The sequence below is a fragment of the Lagopus leucura genome, unplaced genomic scaffold (genome assembly GCF_019238085.1).
Source record: "Lagopus leucura isolate 7727_CA_CO unplaced genomic scaffold, USGS_WTPT01 Super-Scaffold_100008, whole genome shotgun sequence".
Taxonomy (NCBI): domain Eukaryota; kingdom Metazoa; phylum Chordata; class Aves; order Galliformes; family Phasianidae; genus Lagopus; species Lagopus leucura.
The window spans coordinates 34,488,457-34,510,534 of NW_024962265.1; the positions used below are offsets into that span (position 1 = coordinate 34,488,457).

Here is a 22,078-nt window from a genome sequence, read left to right on the forward strand (position 1 = left end):
ATCATGGACTCTAAGTTAATGGACAGTGTCATGGGTGAGATAAGTGACAAGTGAGAGGCAAAAACAGCACTGAACCACAGAAGAAGGAATGGTCACAGACTTAGAGCACTTATTCAGAAAAAATAGGGGAAAATATCTTTGAGCTGTGGAAATACAAATAAAGCATATGACTGCTAACCTTTTTGTTGCTTTCTCCAAATCACATGTAAAGAAACGTTTTTCCTAGTTTCAACTCATTAATCAAAAGTTACCTACTCAGTCCTTAACTTGAGGCATACTGATGGTGATAAATCCATGCTCTTTTAACTGTGATGACTAAATGCACATCTTTAGGACTTTATCAGAATTACTGTATTTACTAATCAGAAATTGGTACTGTGAAGGCTATGAGTTAGCCAGCTATCTCTGAACTGGGCTACAGATACCCTGCTCAGTGTAAACATGTCTCTAACATCAAGCAGCAGTGTGAACACAGAGATGTCACAACACAAGTTTTATCCCCTTGACTGTAATGCATATTGGCATATATTATTATAGATACCACACAGGCAGAATCATAATCAGTGAGGCAACTGTTATCACTACTGGGGGAATGCTTTCCCTTAGTGTGCAGCAAAAGTTGTGTTTGCAGTTGCCTGTTACTCTCCTCTTGTTATCCATGGGTGGCCTAAAGATACTTGAATGTACACATATTTACGTAAATTATTTGTTCTTTTCTGATGTTGTGACTGAACACCCTGATGTGTTGCAGTTCTATTTTCAAATCTTTTTTACGTCACCAGAATAAGTATACTCTGAGGGTTTATTGCTTTCTTCTCTGGTTGTAATCATACTAATAGAACACTTTGTTTTGTTCTGACACAGCTTCGATGCCTTCCCTCTTTGTTACACATGTCAACAGATCCCTTAGTAACTTTGTTTTAAATTAAACCATTTCTATCATGTCATTCTGCATGAATAGTAATGATTTCAGCCACCCACCTGACACTTAGCGAAACACAAAACTACAGTTGCCAGGAAAATAGACCACCTGATGGAACTAGTGAATCTCAGATAGTGCCATAGTGTCCATGAGCCTATTTCAGCATAAACGATGAGTGGGTGACAGCAAGAAATGTGCTGTCCAAGAACGCAGATGGTTACAGTGAGTCAGCAACAGAAGCTGTGGTGGGAGAGAGGCAAGACGGAGCAGAAGTGGTTGCAGACAGCTGGCCGCCTCGTGGGTTAGACAGGGACAACTTTTATTGGCAGAGGGAAGATGGAGGGGTAGGATTCTACTAATTCACCTAGGTGGAATGCAGGGCTGAAGGAGCATATTGAGCAGAAATTATGAGCAGCTGTTATATGATGTGTGATTTTACTCTATCACACAGAGGTCCCATATGGTGGCTGCTCTCTGCAGGCTAGTCCTGGCTCATGTACCTGAGCCACATCCTGACGGACCATTCCTGTCTGTAGGATAGCCAGTCCTTCAGACATTCGTCAAGGAAAACATCCTGTTAGACTACATTCTCATAAAAACCATCTTGCTTAAGCATCTCTTCTGAGCATGACTAGCAATTTATTCCACAGGAAAGGGCTGTCCCTCAAACAGGTGGTTCTGAGGGTTTCTATCACAGAACAGATCTTTTGAAAATGAGCCAGAAAACTACAGAAAAGGTGTGAAATGAATCCAAAATGTTCAGACTATCTTTGGTTGAGAAGCGGGTAGCAATTGAGATCCAGCCGTACTTCTGGAAGAGTCTACTGAGATTTCCCAGTATAGAGGAAAAGTATTTTCATTGTTTAACAACAAACTGCAGTGAAAATGTTAATATTTTCTTTGGCTTTTACATTGTTATAACTGACAGTCTTGGCAAAAAGGCTATTTCCTTTCTAACAACGACAGAAAATATACCTGGTCTAATTATAACTTTGAGTTTATAGCTTTTACCATTTATGGGGATTATTGATGAATACCAGTGTTGAGAGTCAAATAACTTAGTCTGAAAAGAAAATGTAGTTTTAGCTACATATTTAACACATTGAAATCTATATACAGAATAAATACTGAGCAGAGGACAGAAAATAACTACCTAAAGGACTGCAACCTTGTTAGAAATACCATTTGAAGGCATGGGATGGACAATAGCTGTGAAGGTAATTCTTCCACAAAAATGGGCAACTCAACACTGTCAAGAAGAATGCCTAAGTTAATAAAAAGCTTTTAAGAATGTTTACACTAGGTAACTATTGCCAAGATTAATATTAATCATATCGACTATTGAGTTCTAGACCATACTGATGGACAGAGCTGAAAACAGGACATGATGCTGAAAGACCTGGGAGGGCATGAACTCAACATATTCTTTACGTTCTAGAGTAAGATGCTTGTAGGCTCAGATTCTGCTCTGGCCTCTTGGATTCTCTATGTTCTTCTCATAGTTAAATTGGTCACTTTCTGGAAAGAAGAGTAGAAAGCATGTTAAGCAGTGTGCCTTCCTTTTCTTTTGCTATTGGAGAGAACACACAATAGATCAATGGGATCACTGACACTGCTAGTCAGACAACTAATTTTTCTTGGGTCCCTCTGAACACCCTAACTACATCCTTCCCTTGCAAACTACAGTGAAGAAGAAGGCACATGCTTATTTTTTCCCCTTATTTCCGAATACTTTCAATTCTATGTCACAATCCTCTATAAATAGCTTTATTTTCTGTGCCCTGTGTTAATAGCCCAGGCCAATTAGAGAAAATTGATTTGTTCCTTTGTAAGTAGAGTCCCTTGCTCTGGAACACCTCAAGTTCTGTCTTGGCGGCGATGTGCATCATGTAAGGAATCTGTAAACATTCGTGACAACATCTCATTAAAGTCGGCTTGAGACTAAATCTTCCGACACTTCGTCAGCTGGGACAGCCACATCATTACTGGGTATGTGAATAAGTGCAATCAGGAAACCACTTGTGTCTGTGTATTGTCTAGTACCTCAGAGGGGGGCCTACTACATACCCATGGCCCTCTTTTCAATAGGGCAATAGGAACAAGCCCACTGATGAGAATCCACTGGAGGATTTTTAATGGTACATTTATTGATGCAGACTTTATTAGGAGTAAGGTAAAAAAAAAAAAAGCAATGTTTTGTTTGTTTCAGAACTCTCCAAAGGAAGCTCCACCTGTCCACCGCACGGGGCTGCCAGGTTACTAAAGCCTATTAATCATTAGCAAGGTCATTTCCAGGTTTTCCATGACCCTAAAATTAAGCCATGGTTGGTGATTATGACAATCCAATTACCCGACGCAATTTTTCCCAGTTGATTATTTAAGCTGGACAACTTCTTTAAATACGCCTTTTCATGTTTATTCAGCACTCTCGAAAAACACAACGCCCAGATTCCCAGTCCCTAGCGGGCCTGGTGCCTCCCGGTGCTGGGATGAGTGGCAGGGCTGCAGCCCATCAGCAGCCATTGCCCTTCGACCCCGCCATTGCAGGCACAGGAGGTGCTTCCGCCCCGCATGCCCTCCTCGCCCCACCGCTGCGCCCCTGAGGCCGAAGGCAGGCCTATGTCAGCCCCGGGTGGAAGGAAGCCATTAACGAGTGGGAAGAGTAGTGCTGGCTGTGGCTGCTAGGGAGGGAGCTGCTTCATGCCCAGAGATCCTCTGTGCGCAGGGATGCTCAGCAGAGCTTCTCTCTCTGTTTTATGGCAGGGAAACCGCCACCGTTCCCCCATGAGTTTGATTTCTGTGGTATTCCTCTGGTCTAGATGTGGGTCGTGGTGCTCAGATATTGCAGGGGTACCCAGTCAGCATTCAGGTGGGCTGTAATTGCACTGAAGAATCACAGTTAGGCACATGGTTTCCATCCTTACTGCCTTACTGATGCCTTTTCGAGTGCCAGAATCGTCTTGCTTGTCTAGTTTCATGTTTCAGTAGAATAATTCATAGGAAAACAAATTTAAATTCACAAAATTAGGCAATTGAAAAACTATAGGACCCAGCTTTCCTGCTGATCTTCAAAATTTCTAAGAGAAAAGGGTCATGCAGATGAACAGATGGATAAACGAGGCTGTTGTGGGGTAGGGATGTGAAAAGCTCAGCAAATCAGAAAAGTACATAATGTTGTTTTTGTTAGTAATACTGTATTTTGAGATAAAATAAATAAAAAGAGAGTACTGAATAACTCCCATTGACTTCATCAAGAAAAATCAGATCCTGTGTTTAAAAAAAAAAAAAGCACGAGAGGAAATACGTAGAGGTTAAAAAATCTTTGAAAAGGACTGAATATACTGCCATTTCCTATTAGCCTTGGGCAAACAGTAACATAGACCTTCTAACGTAAAACTGAGACATTTCTTTGCAAATCCAGATACACAGTGTCCATTGTAGTCAGTCGTCAGAAGACCAAGTGATGACTCTCATTTGAAGCAAAATATAATTGGATAAATGTTAAAGTAATATTCGCAGTGCGGTTAAATAATTACATCTAATAAGCATAAGAATAGTTTATGCATTTTTCACAAATGTTACTTTCTCTATACTTGATAGTGTGAAATATGCAATACTTTGTACTGGTCACATTAATGGATGCTTAGGGAAAGCAGTGTGAATGAGACTGTGGTTACATTAATTGGTATGGTAATCTCTAGATTTTTCCTGCTCATCATCAGCATATATTTCAAACAAGTCTTCTAAGCATGTAGTAAAACTCCCTTTACTAACAACCTAAACTGTAGAAGAGAAGAATCACTTTTTCTAGGTCTACATTTTTTGTGGAATTGCCAAGCTTGAGAGTTTCAGTTTTCTGTTATGATGCAACACATGTTAATGAATATTCTGACAGAAAAGAAAAACAGATTATGATAATATGCAAATTCCACTAATGTAATTATCCTCTAATTTACTCCTGCTTTCACCAAAAGTCGATCAGTATATTCAGCATAAGTTTGAGAAAATAGTGAATAAAAAATCATTGTGCAACTATATGAATGTCATCCAAATAATAAACATTGCACATAGAGCATGCAATGCACTTTTTATTTTTACACTGCTAGGTGCTTTATGAAACATTGCTATACCAATTTTATACTTTGTAGGTCTATGATGAAAACTCAAGTTCCCTAATGATCTCTCATTTGCCTGCTAATATTTTGGGGTTCTGTTTAGCCTTCACTTGTATAAGTGCTGCAACTGTTAGGAAATGACTCAGACCTGGGGTTCTCAACACTTCTAAACAAATCAAGCCCACATCACACAGAGTGAAGTGCTAAAGACTCAGAAGCTGCAATCAATGAACTAATGAGGGGAAGCAAGAATTAGTGTTAGAAGCAGGACTAAAACCCAAAGTTCCCTAAATCTTCATCATTTCTCAATTCACCTGAAATCATTTTGAAATCATTTGTCACAAGTTTTCTTCTCTAAAGGCAAGTTCTCTTCAATTGATTTTAAGATTCATTATCAATGATGTCAATCATTTACTTAAAAACAACACAAGAATACAAACTAATTTTGATAGAAAGCCTGTATGAATACAAAATGACTGATTTATGTTGCATTAAAGGGTAATATGCATCATGACCAATCAATGCAGCCTGATACCTAAAAGGACCTATTCCACGCAGTTCATATTTGGTTATTTTGCAGCAAATTGACTATGTATAAAAATAAATAATGAACACATTACACATTTCCATCTTCTGCACTTCGGTGAGCAGATGGTTAAAAACTGATCATCCTCCCAGTCCTGACATCCCATGCCATTTTTAAAACACCAGAGAGTACCTACAGAGCTCCTCTCCTGCCTATGGACTTCTCTTTTTTTATGGCTTCCAGCCTCAGTTCCAAATAAAATGGATTTTGCAGTTCTTACACATTAATCTTTTTTTGGCTCTGATTCCCTTTTGCTGGAGAGGAGATACTGGATGGATAAGTAGATACTAGTCTGATGTTTCCACAAGCATGCTTCACTATTCAGTTGATATTACTGATGTTTACAGCACTTCTACATGCATCTGGGATAAATCCTGCAGCCACTTATGTGGGAGACCCCATGTTACCTACCAGAATAACTTACTTATGGTAAAAAGAAGTACACTGGATATAACACTGGGGCTAATACCTATCACCAAAAAGCCATAGCTAGAGGACATTTAAGCTCAGCACTGTAAGAGATGCAACTAGTTGGGATACACTGATCCTAGGCATTTTCTGGTAGGAAGATTTGCCATTTCTGCTCATGTTTACTCTATCACATGGTTCTCTTCATAGTATTCTAGTGTTATGCTATTCTTTTTTACACTTATTTGCATGTGAACAATTGATGCTTCTTGCCCCCTACTCTGAGGAAGGGGTTTGGAACAGATAGTGTGCATTCTGAAAGAAGAGGATATATAGCTAGTGGGAAAGAAGGCTTCCACCCCACTGCAGTCTCCTAGACTCAAGAAACCTTATGGCAGCTCCTGGCAGCATCCTCTAGCTTTCTGTGAGTCCACAGGCACAGATCAGGAGCCTCAGCTATAACGTTTCAATAGCTTCTCTGGAAAACGAAGGCGCTTCACCCTCCAGAAGGTCTGATCTTATTTCCAGAGCCATGAGCAAGAGCAGGCCAATACCTCTAACACTAAATTGCAAACAATTCTCAGGATCTACTCAGAGCTCAGCATGTCAAAATGAACTACGGAAATGGTTTTGACAAGTACTTCTGGACTAAGTTTTAAGCAATCAGTATCTGGTTAGGACAGGAATGGCTCAATATCCTGTGGAGGAAAACAGCTGACATGAGAGTAGTTTCAACTTTCTCTCTTTTAATCATGCTTTCTAATGTACTGCCAATTCACTCCTGTTCTGCCCTCGATAAGGCTATGCTGCTCTGCTACGGGAACTGACTGTTCAAAAATTCAAAGCTTATACAAGCTCCCATTTTTTCCTGTAGATTATTTCAATGATCAAATTGCATTTTGTCACGCAGACTCCTCTCTCCAATAAAATTTGAATGGTAACACAAAGCTATATTTCAGACTCATTCTCACATACACAAGCTTTTAGCACGGGTAAAAACTGAGTTAAATGTTCAAAACCAAAAATAAATGAAGATGCTAATTTGTTGTGCTCATTTGAGTTGTCTGTTCTGAGCACCGAATAAATGTTTTCTGATTTATGCTTTAGATGGTAGAGCTTTAATTGAATGCAGTCATGTTTATTACTACTATTCGCTTCTTGCATTGCAGTTCTATTCTATAACAGTTGTTCTATTTCACACTGGAGGCCTCACTGCACAAGTATACAGGCTTAACCTACCTGTTCTGTCTCCAATTAATACACATGCTAATTTAAACCAAGCTATAATGAGTATAAACAAAAGTGATTGAAAGAACAGGGAAATAGAAAAGTGAATGGAGAGTAAAAAACATTCAGTTGATAAGGATGCAAAGATAAAACAAAAGCTCAAGTTAAAGAGTTCAGATAACGCACAAGGAAAACCATCAAGAAATGTTAAAAAAAACCCTCACATATTCTGTCTGCTGTATCTTTAATCTTAACAATTAAAAAAAAATAAATTCTATAATTTCCAACTTCGATCTCCTGGGTAGCTGCAGTCCAACTGCTTCTCCCAGCACACACAAGGCTCACTTCTGTGCTAAGCACTATAGATTAATAAGAGTGTTTGCCTGCAGTGTGCAAAAGAACTACCTATCTGGCCTATCTAAAAGAAGGGATCTGATAAATGAGAATGAAGAGATGCAACACGACAGCAGGTGCTTTGGGGGAGGTAATTTTTTAAGACTGCACACCTTAGCTTAGATGATTTTTGTTTTAATAAAACAGAAGTAATCTCAATAACCATCATGTGTTCTATATTAATTAACCTAATGAGCACAATTTCTACTTCTAACTTGCTGCTCCTTTAAGGAATAAAATATGCAATCCTTAAATCCAAACAAGCAAGAAAATAATCTGTTAATATATTAATGTACTGCAATACACTTTTGAGAAAACTAGCTGCTCTGGAAAAAGAGATGGATAGAAATATTCTTCATGTAAATGAGCAAAGAGAGTTCTTTATACAGTATCAGTAAGAAAAAAAATATTTTTTTATTGTTACTTGAAAACTAATCAGTACAATGAGTTCTTTCCTGGTGCATTTGCCATTTGGGAAAGACAGGAAGGAACATCTGGGAAAAGAGGCGTTTACTACACCCTGTCAACCTTAAGATAATGAAAAAGCACACTCCTTGTTTATTTGACTTGGTCTTCATTATCTTTAAATTACTGCAAGTGTCACAGAGAAGATTTCTAAGCAGACAAATGAATTGTTAGTGCACTCTGTAGAAATTACTGAACGACAGCTGTTCCTGACAAATGTAAAACCTGCAGGCCCACAGCGTTCTTCAACAAAGCTGCGCCATCTATGGACAGTGTCCCTTGCTCCTGAAGGCAGCTGATGCAATCTCTCCATTCAGTGACACGGTGGGCCAAGTATCTCAGGCTGGCTGTACAGACCAGAAATCCTTTTAGCTCATACACTTTGGAAGACACAGTCCCATTTCCAGAATGACTCATGTGCCTAAGCTAATCTGCAAAATTGATAGGATTTAGGATCTCAAAGACAGGAGCCAGAAACGTACATTCAGCTCTCCTGTTTAAGTATGTAAACCTTTCTCTATTCTTGGTATTTTCTTCTTGATTCACTTCACTTTTCTTTATTAGTTTCCAGCTATGCTTTCTATGGGAATGCTTGCTCAAACAGTAATGCACCAATTACCTGGATTCCTTTTGAAAATGGGGTTTAGGATATCTGCTTGGCTTTGCAATTTGAAATGGAGCAATGCTTGAGTGCTTTCAAAAGACAGCTGTAAGTGTCCAATACCAGGGCTTACTTTATCTTGAACTGTAGGAATAAAATACATCTTTTTAAGTTCCACTGTCAAGCTGTATAGTCCCATTAAGGCCTAAGCAGCAGTTGAGAAGAAGACAGGTAAGTGGCTTGGAATTTCTTTCTATAGAGCTCAGCAGGTCCTGTAGCTTGCATATGGTGGCTTTGGCCATGCCTACTGCTCACCTGTATCGGAGATGTTCCTACAGATGAATGCATAGGCTGAGATATAGAGAAGGGAAACATATCTCTACCTGTGCCCAGAGATATAGGCACAGGTCTGAGCAAAGGCTTCTTGGATCTACTCTTCCACGTAAACTACCTCAGTGAATTAGTATATGCTGGAAACTTCAGAGTGAAATAATTATAATTGCTTCTTATTCACAGTTCTCTATTAGCTAAGAATTCCTGGCCTCAAAAATCCTAACAGTGTTTGATATAAATTCACTTCAATTAATTTGAATAGAGAAGGGAAATGTAAGGAGTCTGATAAAAGCAGTATTACTCTAAACACACATCGAGTAATGAAATAAAGAGAAGGGAGAAGTTATATTTGAAAGAAAATTGAACTGCTGTCCTTGCCCCAGTCTCCACCCCAAATCTGTCACCCTAAATACTCAACAGGCAGGGCTCCATATAGCTAATGATGCAGCATGTGTCACATTAACATATATGGCAGGGAGGCATGAAGTCGGGGTACTATGTCAGATCAAAGGTTAACTTGTATCCCGTTTTCAAATAGCCACAAAGAGGAGGTTTAGGGAAAGGACACCAGCAAAGTAAGCAAGAATTACCAATTACTTAATTAACGCTGATACCTTCTGTCAGTATGTCCTCCAGCTCCTAGCTATCTGTAGCTTAGGAACAAACAGAACAAAGCACTGATTGCACAACTTTGTGTGTAGTGGCTTCTCTTCCAAGATTTTCCCTTTAGACAGCAATCTTTGCTCACTTTATGACCCCTGCAATATCCCAGGACCATGAGCTCTGTAGCATGGAGGATTTGACTGGGCAATAGCAAACACTACACATAGTGACCGGAGTAGAGTTTAGGCCATCCGCACCGGGGAAAATCCTTGTGACAAAGCAGAAAATATTTATTTCATTCTAATCTTATCAGCAAATTGCAAATGCATTCTCTGTAGCTGAAGGATTACCCTTGGGATTAATTACAAGACCAGCTTTCTGATTTTCACAACGCCTTCTTCTTTCACAAACCTACTATGTAGTGTGCTCTGAAGGCTAAATTCTCTTTGCAGATACCCCTACAAATCCACTGAGGCAAAACAAGCTAATAGGGTATAAAGTGAAACAACACCATGCAAATTGAATTTACTAGCTATCCAGTACTTTGCTGCAGCCTCAATTGTTTTCCTTTATTTGTTGTAAGACCACACTGTTATGGCCACTATCAAACACAGGGAAAGGAACTGAAAGTCTTTAGACTGTACGAACATCCTCCAGTGGAATTTGCTACAACTCAGGAAGGATTTGAGACATCTCAGAGAAGAGAGATAGAGTTTCCCAAGGGACAGAGGGGCAGGCTCTGCTGCCTCCTGCCCTCACTGACTCCAACTCTCATTGGCAGCATGGCTTTGCAGGGAGCTGCCGTTGGCCATCCCGAAGCACTGAGACGGAGTTCCCTAGAGAAATACTGTGCTTAACGACATTTTTCTGTGTGGGAATTATATACAGCACTTCCCCTTCTGATGCCTATCACATATTTGAGCAGTCATTTGAAGTTGCTGTGTTCTGTTTTGCTCCTGTTATCAAGATGCAGTATTAACAAAACAGAGATAATTATAGCTACCATAAATTAATAACAACAATGTCCTCTGTTTGTTAAGCATCAAAAGCACATTCTTTGACAGGGCACAAAAGGGAAGTCCCTGTTCCCAGAAAGAGATATCACTGTCATAGCTTCTTACAGATTCAATTGGCTAGAGGACAGAATGAAGAGTTCAAGAGTTTAGGTATTTTATGAAGATGAGACTGGTTTGCATGATTACCTTGGATTAGTCTCTTAACCAATTAATGTCTCATTTGCCTTAGCATGAAAACAATAAAAAGAGCTTCTGAAATATGTTGGTCATACAAAGCTAACGTTCAAAGTCAAAGCAAATGGATGCATCAGCTTGGACGTGATGGAACCAAGGCAGACAAACAACTCTACCAAGAACTGGGCTGAAATGTCAATGTCATATGGTATCAGCTATCACTTATAGGAAATGTTTCCTGAGCTAAGCCATTCTCACAGCATACTTCAGGCATCCTCATGTATGCTGTTGTAGTACTGCTTCTCTGTTTCCTGAGGCATGCCTGACTGCCTGTACGCATTTACTACCTTTAGATTTTCAGCTTTTTTGTTGTTTTTGTTTTTTAATAGAGAATCATTTAATCTCTATATGTATAAAGACTCTTGCACAAACAGATCCTGATATGTGACTGAGGAATTCAGGTGCTACACTAATATAAATGCTAAGAGAATTTACCACAAGAGCTGAGGAACAGAAATAGCCTGACCTATAGCAGTGTTATTTGAGGAAAGGTGTGTTTGCAAACAAGTGACATTTCTGCTAGCAAATGATGTTAAGCTTTCTGTACGTAGTGATTCTGACTGTGTAGGAGATCTCTGCTGAATTTCCAGGACCGGCTTTTTCCAAAAATAAGCACTGTAATTATTCAACTGCCATCATTTGCAAGTGTTTTTCTGACAAGGCACAGAAATAAAATGAATTATGACTGCAGTCAAATAAGAGAGTCATGGCCTGGAATATTAACTAATGGCTACTATGTAAGCTGGATGCTTAGTAACTATTGTCCAGTATATGGCTTCCTGCGAGTCAGAGACGTACTTATTTATTTCATATTTCATTTTTGGAGATGTTTTGATGTTTTACTTTTCTTTCTTCAGCTGGTGTTCTTTGTCTGTTCCTAATGTTTTAAATTAAGGGCAACTGAGGTAAATTCAACTTTAAGCAGTTCTGCAGAACACCTGGACAAGAGGAATTGCATGATCAATGAGAAATACAGTGCAAAACAACATAAAAGGTGAATATTTCTGCCTTAATTTGAGGCAAAATCCTTTTTCAGACATTAATGGCAGCATTCAAGGAGACCATAAAAAAAGTCACCAAATGTGAATAATAAACCTTAACTGCAAACATAAAAACTTTGTATATCTGGTGTGGATGCTCCTTTCTGCACTGGTTGTTCATTTTCCTGAAATCAGCACCTGTTGGGATCTAGTCAAGGACTCATGAACTGCAATACAGCTCACCCTGTGCAATACAGTAGCCTGATTCTTACAATGCAACTGATGTTCTCCTCACTCTCTTAGTCCTCAGCACTGTATTTCCAAACTGCCCATGCAAAAAAGAGTGGTATATTTGTTGGACACAACCTGCTAGGGGCTGAGCTATTCAGAACAATCAAGTCCAGCTAATTTGCATCCTCACTTTTCCAGCTGTCCCACTCTGCCTACACATTAGACTCAGAAGCCCTTACTGTGATGGGTGGCTACCGAAGCAAAGCAGAGCCAAAGAAGTCTATCACTGAAAAGCTGCAGCCTTTGGTTTAGCTGTTTGGCCAAACAGTGTTTAAAAACCAAGCCTGCTGGTGGACAAGACAAAGGAATTACTCACGCAGCTCAAATTATTGCACGCCCAGGGCAACAATGACCTGTGTGATCCTAGGCCTCCCGAAGCATTTCAGTATTAACATAGACATTTCCCTTCAGTTTCTTGTGCTGTGTGCTACTTTTCAAAAAATCAACTGGACAAATCACTGCAAAGCCACCAAAACTGTCTACCAGATGGCGGCCACTGATTAACTTGTCTTAACCTAAGCCAAAAAGGAAGAAAATGCGATGGGTGGAGCAGTAAAGACAAGCACAATCAACATCCGACCAAAGAGGGTTTCCTGTCACCTTGGGAACAACACTGATTGGCATTGTGGTTTCCTGTGTACAAGCTAAAACCAGTAGCAACTGGAGTAACAAGAATAAACGCAAGATAAGAGACCTGGGAATACAATAAAATTATTATAAAATTCCTGACTAAAGCTCACGGGATGGAAAAAGCAAAACCAAGTATAGGCATGAGCTGCATTCTGAATGCAGTGTTTCCCTGCATCTGAGAGGACTATGAAGTGACACCAGAATATTTTTTCTGAATAAATGTGGGCTAGTTTGTCGGAATTATTCCCTCCCAGAAATGAATGTTAAGTGCTTTGAAGAATTTTTAGCTCTTTGCAAGAGAAAAAATAAAAAGGAATGTGAGACAATTTGGAGTTGACTAGGGGTAGATGGAGCTAGGAGAGGCAATGTACCATCTACCCATGGTAACTCGAAGTAATTTGCAGGAGATGCTAGAGACACGGGGAAATGGACTGTGGGTGTATGTTTGGGGACTGGCACATAAGTTATTTGCATCTACTTATTTAGATCATTAACTCCCAGAGACTATTGCTTCAAAGAGCTCTAACTTCAACCAAAAAACCTTCTAAAGCAGCCAGGAGTCAAACAGTTAAAGTATGGTATTTAAAAGGTCTTTGTTAGGCTGTTGCCTGAGTTCACTTCCCCTTCAGAAACAGGACAATTCACATTCCTGCCCTTTTCCTACACTGCAGATAAGCAAGGAGGTCTACAATGAACTTGGCTGAACAGACATTTGTGTGATTCAGGGGTCCAGTGTCTGCAGAAAGTTTTCAGGGAGACCTTGCACTAACAGAAATGTTACACCACTGCAAGCTGGATGTAAAGCACATAGTTCTGTATCTAGTCATGAATTCATATCTTAAATGAGACCTTTTACCTCCCAACTACTGATCAGAAGATCCTCATACCTGGATCCCGTTTCACATTCCCCACCACTCAGATTAGTTCTCTCAACAGTGCAGTGCAGAACTCCTGCCCTTACCCAGGCACACTGCAGCTTTCAGCTAGCTGATATGGCCTCAGTGGTCCCTGGGGAAGAAGGACAGTGCTGGGCTGTGGGGAGACCCAAGCTGAAAGAAGGGTTACTGGAAGGCACACTGAGGACTGCTCCCATCATGTGAGCTGCAACACCAGATGTACACTTCTTGGTGTGCGCATCATATCAACAAAAAACAATTAAGCAGTGCCAGGGAACAGTCCAAGGCACTGTTACTTTATAATCAATATTGTTGAATTTCAAGCCTTACCCTTGGCTTGCTTTTAGCCTTTGCCAACAAGATTGCTCCATAGCAATTAATTCCCTGGCATTGTTTGGGAATGAGCACATGCACCAACCATTCCTGGTAGGCAGTCAGCATTCAGGCCCCTCCCTTTTAGAGGTAAAGGGACTTTGGCAGCATGGTGACAACTAACCTCTTCTATTGGCCTCAGTGCTAGTAAATGCTTCTGGATGTATTGAATTTGTTAGTCCATCTTACACACCTGGACAGAATGTAGTTGAGAGGTCTGCTGAATTATTAGAGAAATGCTTTTCTTAGGTCCGTCTGTAACTTTCCCTTTACTCTCTTGAAATATCATGCACCAACAATAGCACATAGTTCTCTCACTGCTCTTTAGATTCAGGGCATCTTCTTGCTGCACCCTTTCAGATGGTCATGTGGGCCCAACAGCCTGTACCCAGCACAGGAGATCTGTGCAGCGTATTCAAAGCGCTCCGGTAAGCTGGTGGCAGAGACACAGGGCTGGAGTACAAGCATTCTACCTCCTACCTCAAACTCTCTTTGCTGGTCCCTGGTGCTTTCCAAATTCCTTCTAATAAGGGATCAGTGTAAAATCATTCTCCAGCTTTTACTTTTGTGTTGGCAGATAGCTGTGCTTTGAACAATTGCGCTGACATTTTCCTGAAAACAATCCTAGGATTTAAATTAAGAACACAGAAAGCATATTCAGCTCCACACAATAGGGTAAATTTATCCTCCAAATCTATGCAAACCTAGTATATTTTAGCCAGGAAATTCAATGTCCCTTCCTGTAAATATATTAAGTTCCCATGCTTGTGTCATAAACTACAAAAACTGGCATGTTTACAGTCCTTAGGCTGCAAGGTGCTACCATCTGTGTACTACTTTAAATGATTACTCACAATAGCCAGTTTTATATCAAGATAGCAGATCAGCAATGCCATAATTATATTTGCAGCACCAACAGAGCTCGGTGATTTAAATATCAGAACAGAAACAGAGATAATTGTTGGAATTTTCCCTCATCTATTAGAGTAGAGATTTGGTTGAACACTGATACCCTGAGATGCAGGTGCCTATATAGGAATGAAACGAAGAATACATCAGGTTTTTTACTGTTTCCAACACATCTTACTAAGTTGAATTGTTTTGCATGCAGTGGCATTAATATAACTAATCATTTTAACATATTGCTTTTCTAACATCAGGATAATAAATATTACAGTTAGTACTTGACATCCATGGTATTTATCAGCTGGATGGCAATTGATAGGGAGCAAAAATTGTATATGTGGCTAGAAAAATAGTTCAGTTTGTGTGGCTATGCAGAATAACCACAAAGCATTCTGGAAGTAATGCCTCCATGGAAACTACACCAAAGAGCACAATAACACAATTTGATAGAACAAATTCCCAGCTACAAAAAAAGAACTATTTTTCAACATAGCCAGTGCCATAAGCTTTGTACTTTTGCCAGTGATGAACAAGAGCCTGCATGCCATGCTTGTCACAGCAAAACATGCACCAGTGGAGGTGAGCCAAAGTTTCACAACTGCTACAACAGTTTCATTGCTAGGAAAATGTTGCCCATGCAACCCAACTTTCATTGTGCTCACAGCCTCTCTTCGGTGTCCATAAACATTGTGCAAAAGTCAAAGAATGTAAATGGCTGCAATTTTTTCCACATGAAGGAATTCTGTTCCATACCTTTGCATCATATGCACTCCCATGTCAGATCCCATTGTGTCAGACGGCCCCTATACTGCCATCTGTCACACGGCAACAACATGTAACAGAATGTTGGTGAGAAGGTTCAACCTCTACTGCTGTACCATCAAAATCCATCCACCTTTGATGTTGTGGGCCAACGTAATAAAACAGGAGGAATTACTTTTGGAGCAACCTTCGTACGAGAGGAGAACAACTATCAGTATTAACACAGGCATTTTCCTCCAAGTCCAAATTGTCCACAATTTCTCTGTATAGGTGTCAAATAGTAGATGTTTCTGAGGAAGGATGCCAAGGGAAGATAGAGAATAACCACTGTTCTCATTACCTTTATGCATGGACATGTATGAGTACCCGTTGATAATACATTCCTGATTTAAATCTTACCTTTTGGCAGACAGTTCCATAGACTAGTATGGGCAATCTGAGCACATTATTATTTATTTAAGTTATTTAAAACTTTACTGCTTTTCTGTCATTCTTATATCATAAGGAAGCAGACAGAAGTGACCATTTATTAGCTTTGCAAGACACATCATTTTAACCTATATTTCATCATACTTACAAGTAGCTATTCTTATTGTATGTCTATTGAGTATTTATTTGAACTGGACAAGAACTGTCAACTCATGGGCATCTTCCAGATGATAAGGGACATCTCACTGACTGCTTACAGCCTGTGCCATAGGCTTTTATAGTACTGCTCTGCTTTGTAGGGAGAAACAGCACCATGTACAGATCTCTCATAATCAAGGTTCAAGCCAAGATTTAGCGCCGTTTGTGGGACATCATAATTGGCATTGGTTTAGGTGATTTTTCTTCTGCCCATTCTCTTTCTGATGTCTCTTGATTATCACTAGATGCCGCAAACTAGTCCTGCATGCCTCTAGCATCCAGACATGTGAGCGTGATGAGCTGTCCCTTATAGACAGAATCATTTCCTATTGAATTTGTAACAGATCAAGAAAACACTGCTGTGATCTTTCCCATTGATTATTTAGATTTAACAGACACAGTATTAGGTCTTTGTAACTAGGAAGGGATACAAACACTTTGGAATACTTTCCAAAGCACCGTTTGTGGTTTTTTAGTATACACAATAGAGCAGATATTTTCCACAGTCTCTTTTCTTCCATGTACTTTTGCATGCTAGATAATAACTAAATTATCTGAACAAAACAGAATGATGTACACTAGTTTGAAATACAGTTGTCCTAGTCAAAAATAATACCAGAACTAAAAAACAGCATCAGTGTCTGAGGAAAAAGTAAATACATCTGTAAAAAAAGTGAACACTGTGCTGGTGTGGTAACTTCTTTATATTCCCATCATGCTTGTGTTTTAACAACTCACTGCTTGTACTAGGAACTTTCAAAGCCTGACATGTCAAAAATATCACATCCCACATCACCAAACTCTGATTTTGGCTGGAACCATTCATCTCATCAAGAATTTTGGGCCACCCACCTGAATAAAATAAAGCCTTACTCTGCTGGGGGAAAAAAAAAAAATATATATATATATATATACGTATATATACATATATATATATATATACGTATATATACATATATATATGTGCAATCAGATCTACAGCCAAAGCTGGACTAAAAAATACTTGCCAATCCACCACCAGCTATTCAGAATTTACTGAACTTTACCCAGTTTCTGAACCTGGGAGGGGGCAACCCTGGATGTAAGTACAGACTGGGGGATGAGAGGCTGCAGAGCAGTCCCTCAGAAATGGATAGAATCACAGAACCACAGAATGTGCCTTAGGTTGGAAGGAACTGTAAAGACCATCTGGTTCCAATGGTGACAGTGACAGGGCCAGAGGGGATGGCACCGGGGGCGCATTAGGGGGTTAAGGTTCTTCACTGCAGAGCAGTGGCACGGAACAGGCTCCCCAGAGCAGTGGGCACGGCCCCAAGCTGCCGGAGTTCAAGGAGTGTTTGAATACCGTTCTCAGGCATAGAGCTGGGTTTGAGTTGGACTCAGTGACCTTTGTGGGTCCCTTCCAACTTGGCATATTCTCAGCTCTGCAGGGAACGCAAAGCTGTATGCGGGCACCGCAAAGCTGTATGCAGGCAGCGCAGCAGCCTCCCGCCCGCTCTAGATGTCGCTCTTCCCCCGGCCAAACCCAGCGCCTCTCCACCGCCCGGCCCGGTGTCTGACTCTCGGCAGCTTTGCGGCCCTGGCAGCCCCAGGACATGGTGATGGGCTGTGAATCTAGTTGAGAACCAGGTCCTAGCCGCTCAATAGCGTCCGAGAGAAAACCTACGACACTACTAGGCCCGTGCCGCTTTCTAGACGTACGAAGCTATTGCAAGCCCGAGGAATTAGCTGCTTTTACAGCTGCATTAATCAAGGCACCAGGCACCAGAGTACGTGGCACACAAAAATCAGCCGTGGCACCCTACATTTAATAATGCAAACGTTAAATAATATACTGGGAAAATGTTGTATAAATGAGTAAAAGAGCCTTTTCAGAGAGATATGCAGGGAAAAAAAAAGTTCAAAGACTTAGCTCCATTGTTCAGAAGCAAAATGCTTTTCAAGAAGCTGGGCAATCTCCCAAAAACATTTTGATAGGGCATGGGCAGTTCTCGATTAACAGTTTGTCTGCATCTGCACCAGCTAATGTGATTCATATTAAAAATGGAAAGGTTCAGAGGGGCAGTTGTTGTGCTTCTTGAATGCATGGTAATAATTCTGCATGTAGAACTTGAGAGACAGGCAGTGTCTGGCCTTTCTGCCCCATCACTCAGACACAGCTGCCAGACTGCTTCTAGCTGGCTGGGCACTGCTCCCGACTCACTCCCGTGTGGCCAACAGTGCACTGATTCTCACTGAAGCGAGACAGTTTTCTCAGGTCTGGATTGTAAGAGTTGTTTTATAACCATGGGTCACACTCCAGAAATCAAAATGGAGACTTAGATAGTCAGAAACTATGGCTTAGGACCCCTTGTGAAGTCACTTGGTCAAAGGAAATTCAGTGCTGACTTCATCAAAAAGTCCCCATACCCATATATGTCTGTCAAGAGCTTGTCATGCTGGCAAAAAACAGTATCAGGGCTGATATCTCTACTGAATGGGGGCTCCCAAGCTGTGGCTATGATCTGGAAGGGATGCCCAGGCTTGATCCCACAGTAATAGCTGCTTATTTCAGAGGACAATAATACAACCTATTTCCTGTAGTTTTCTCTCTCACATCCCACGCTATGCACTTTATATCTAGGATCTGGAATCCTACATATAAATGAGAGTTGAAATGAGAGCAAGCATCAAAACTGATTTGCTTCCTTCCCCCATTCCTTATTTTGTGATATGACTCCACTTTTTATGACAGATTTGCCTTTCAGCATCTTTTACTTGTGGAAAACTCAGTGTGGTTCATACAGCCATTGATAAAATCTGTCACTGAAATTCCACCGTTCCAAGTGAATCAGAATTACGGCTCAGCTCCGAGAGTCCTCAAAGGGAATGCTCCCGTTGGTCTGCCTTTCCATTCTGATTTTCCTGTCAAATTTGTGTGGTGTCTGTTCTTTCATTTATCTCCTGTGCTGGGGCAGAAGAGTTCAGTCGCACGGCTGCATGCTACATTAGTTATTCAGAGCACTGATGCTTTATGAAAGCGGCCCGCAGCCATGAGGCAAGAAATTATATAGGTTTCTAACAGAGGAGAGACAGATGTCAGTGTGCATTCTCCTGTTGGAAGAATAACTAGTTTCATAAAAGGAAAACTAGCCCAATATTTTAAAGGTAGAATGAGTTTTGTGCACAGTGTGTGGTGCACAAGTATTTCTAAGGAGCTGATCATAAGGGTTGCTTTCATTACCAATCACTTCTTTTTCTTTTTTGTAATGGCTGTAGACCTTACGCTGTACCCCTATCATGAGAGAAATCTGGATTTGAAAAGAAAAATGATCTTAAGGTGATAACAGAAATACTACGCAAGACCAGTAAGCATATTAAGTTGCAATATTTCTCCTTTCTAAGTTTCCCATGTATTAGGGATTCCTTAACAACATGAATGCCCTTTGCTGACAAAAGACAAGCAGCTGCTCTGCCCTCTGCCAGGATCTCCAGGATGAAAACAGGCAAAGTAAAGGGAAAAAGAAAAAAAAATGATTTGAGATAATTGTTGGAAAGGGGAAGAAACAAATTAACAAAAGGAGTTATAGTACTACAGTTAATCTCAGCTCAAACTTCTGGATTATTGCACATGTGAAAAGGAAACAAGGGAATACCCATAAGATACTAACACATCAAAATCTCACATCTAAGATGTCTGCAAGATGACACCTCCAGTCCACAGTCAGAGGAGACATAGGCAACCATAGAATCCTAGAATCATAGAATGGCCTGGGTTGAAAAGAACCACAGTGATCATCTGTTTTCAACATTGCAACCCCCCTGCTATGTGCAGGGTCACCAATCACCAGACCAGGCTGCACAGAGCCACATCCAGCCTGGCCTTGAATGCCTCCAGAGATGGGGCATCCACAACCTTCTTGGGCAACCTGTTCCAGTGCATCACCACCTTCTGTGTGAAAAACTTCCTCCCAAAATCAAACAAAAGAAATAGTATAAAAAAAAACAGAATAAATTCTGAATGTGCTGGGCACCATCCTACCTTTCCTGGAGCCCCACAGATTTCATTCTGAAAGGAGATGGACTGGCACACGGGGGAGGTTTGAGCTCAGGAACACATTGGCCTTGAGGGTCCACTACCACATTGACAACCTTTGGAGCCTGTTCAGGCTGGACCATGCTGTTGGTAGTCTTATATTCAGATCGAGATGTCTGAAGGTGAAGTGGTGAGAGGTGGATCTCTTGCTTCTTTTCCTTCTCTTGTCTCAGCGACAACTGGATCTTCTCCTTTAATCTATACAGAACCTATTGGAACAGAGAGGAGAACCCAATCCTGATTCACTGGTTAAACAAGGTAAGGGAGAAACCACAAATACAATAAGATTGCTAAATGTGGCTTTTATTTCTAGAAAGTAAACCACAACTTATGTTGCATGGCATTTCTCACAGCAGGATAAATATTTTCATTACGTAAACCACAGAGCGTACACGTGGGCGGCAGAGATTTTAACAGTTCTTGTTGTGAGCCAGTAATTATTTGTAATACCAGCAGTTGTATTATTACACAGACAAATAACATAGAATGGAAAATAGTCACAAAAATCTGTATGAAGAAGGAAACATGATTAATAAAGTAACTGTAGAAAAATGTATAAGCATTTTAGCAAGAGACAATGACACAGAATAAAACAAATGCTTATAGTTGAGCGGGGTAATTTTACCAGGCCACTTTTATAAGGGTAGGATGCTGCTGCCCGAAAATACTGTTTCTCAATATCCTTATGGAAACATTACCTATTCTGTAATAAATCTGAACAGACACATAGTTTATGACGCTGTTTAGGGATTCATGACTATTCAGAAACATGTTTTACAATTACCAAGACACTGACATCTCACAGTGTATATGTGCAGCAAAAGCTTTTCAGAAACTTCTACTGATCTTCTTCCATTGAGCTCCATGCTGATATTCTCAGACAGGGGCTTGGCAAGGGCTGACAGATAGCAAGTGCTCAGTTCTGTTATTCCGAAGGAGCCTATGTTGCACTGGTGTAACAGTCCTCATCTCATGAGGGGAGCATCAAAAATATGGTCTGAGCTACAGCTGTTCCACTTGCAAAATGCTCCTAAGAGCCATGAAACTTCAGACAATTACCAGTGCATCTTTTGTGACAGTCACACTACCATAAGTACTGTGTGTGGAAATGGGTGAAGGGTGCTCACAGCTCTCTGAAGGTGCCTGCACATACCCATATACTTACTACTCTGCTTGCAAAGCCATAAAAACTGAGTCTTAACCAAAGCAATTTTTCTGCTGCGTTTTTTGATGTCTGTTTCCCTGCTATCACTGCATGGAGATCTATCACTCCAAAGCTTTTCAGTGAAGAGTGGATATATCTGACAAGTTTGTTTTTTCAAGGATTAGTGTTAGAGGTTTAGCTGGGAACTGACCTAATGTCATTAGCAATACACCCATTAAACAAGACTTAGCCGCGTAAACCATCTGTTCGTTCTGAAATGTTCAGAATTAAATGGCACAGATAAACTCTCTTAGCCACAGTTTTGCAGAAAAACAGCCCTGCTATGAAGCAGGGACATAGGTATCAGGGATTTGAAATATTTTAACCCTTCACCCCAGTGATCACTTTGGCCTCATTTATTTCTGAAAACCACAAACACAGATAAGGCAGTCACTGTTATGACAGTGCTAACCATACCTTCTTGTCTCTGAT

General features: G+C 40.4%; 1 protein-coding gene across 1 annotated transcript in view; it reads right to left on the bottom strand.

Moving 5' to 3' along the window:
• Positions 1 to 22,078, bottom strand: part of PTPRR (protein tyrosine phosphatase receptor type R) — a 147,278-nt gene that overhangs the window by 35,714 nt on the left and 89,486 nt on the right. The window contains 1 exon segment of the mRNA XM_042872921.1: positions 20,389 to 20,651. Within this exon segment, the coding sequence (XP_042728855.1) occupies positions 20,389 to 20,651 (263 nt within the window).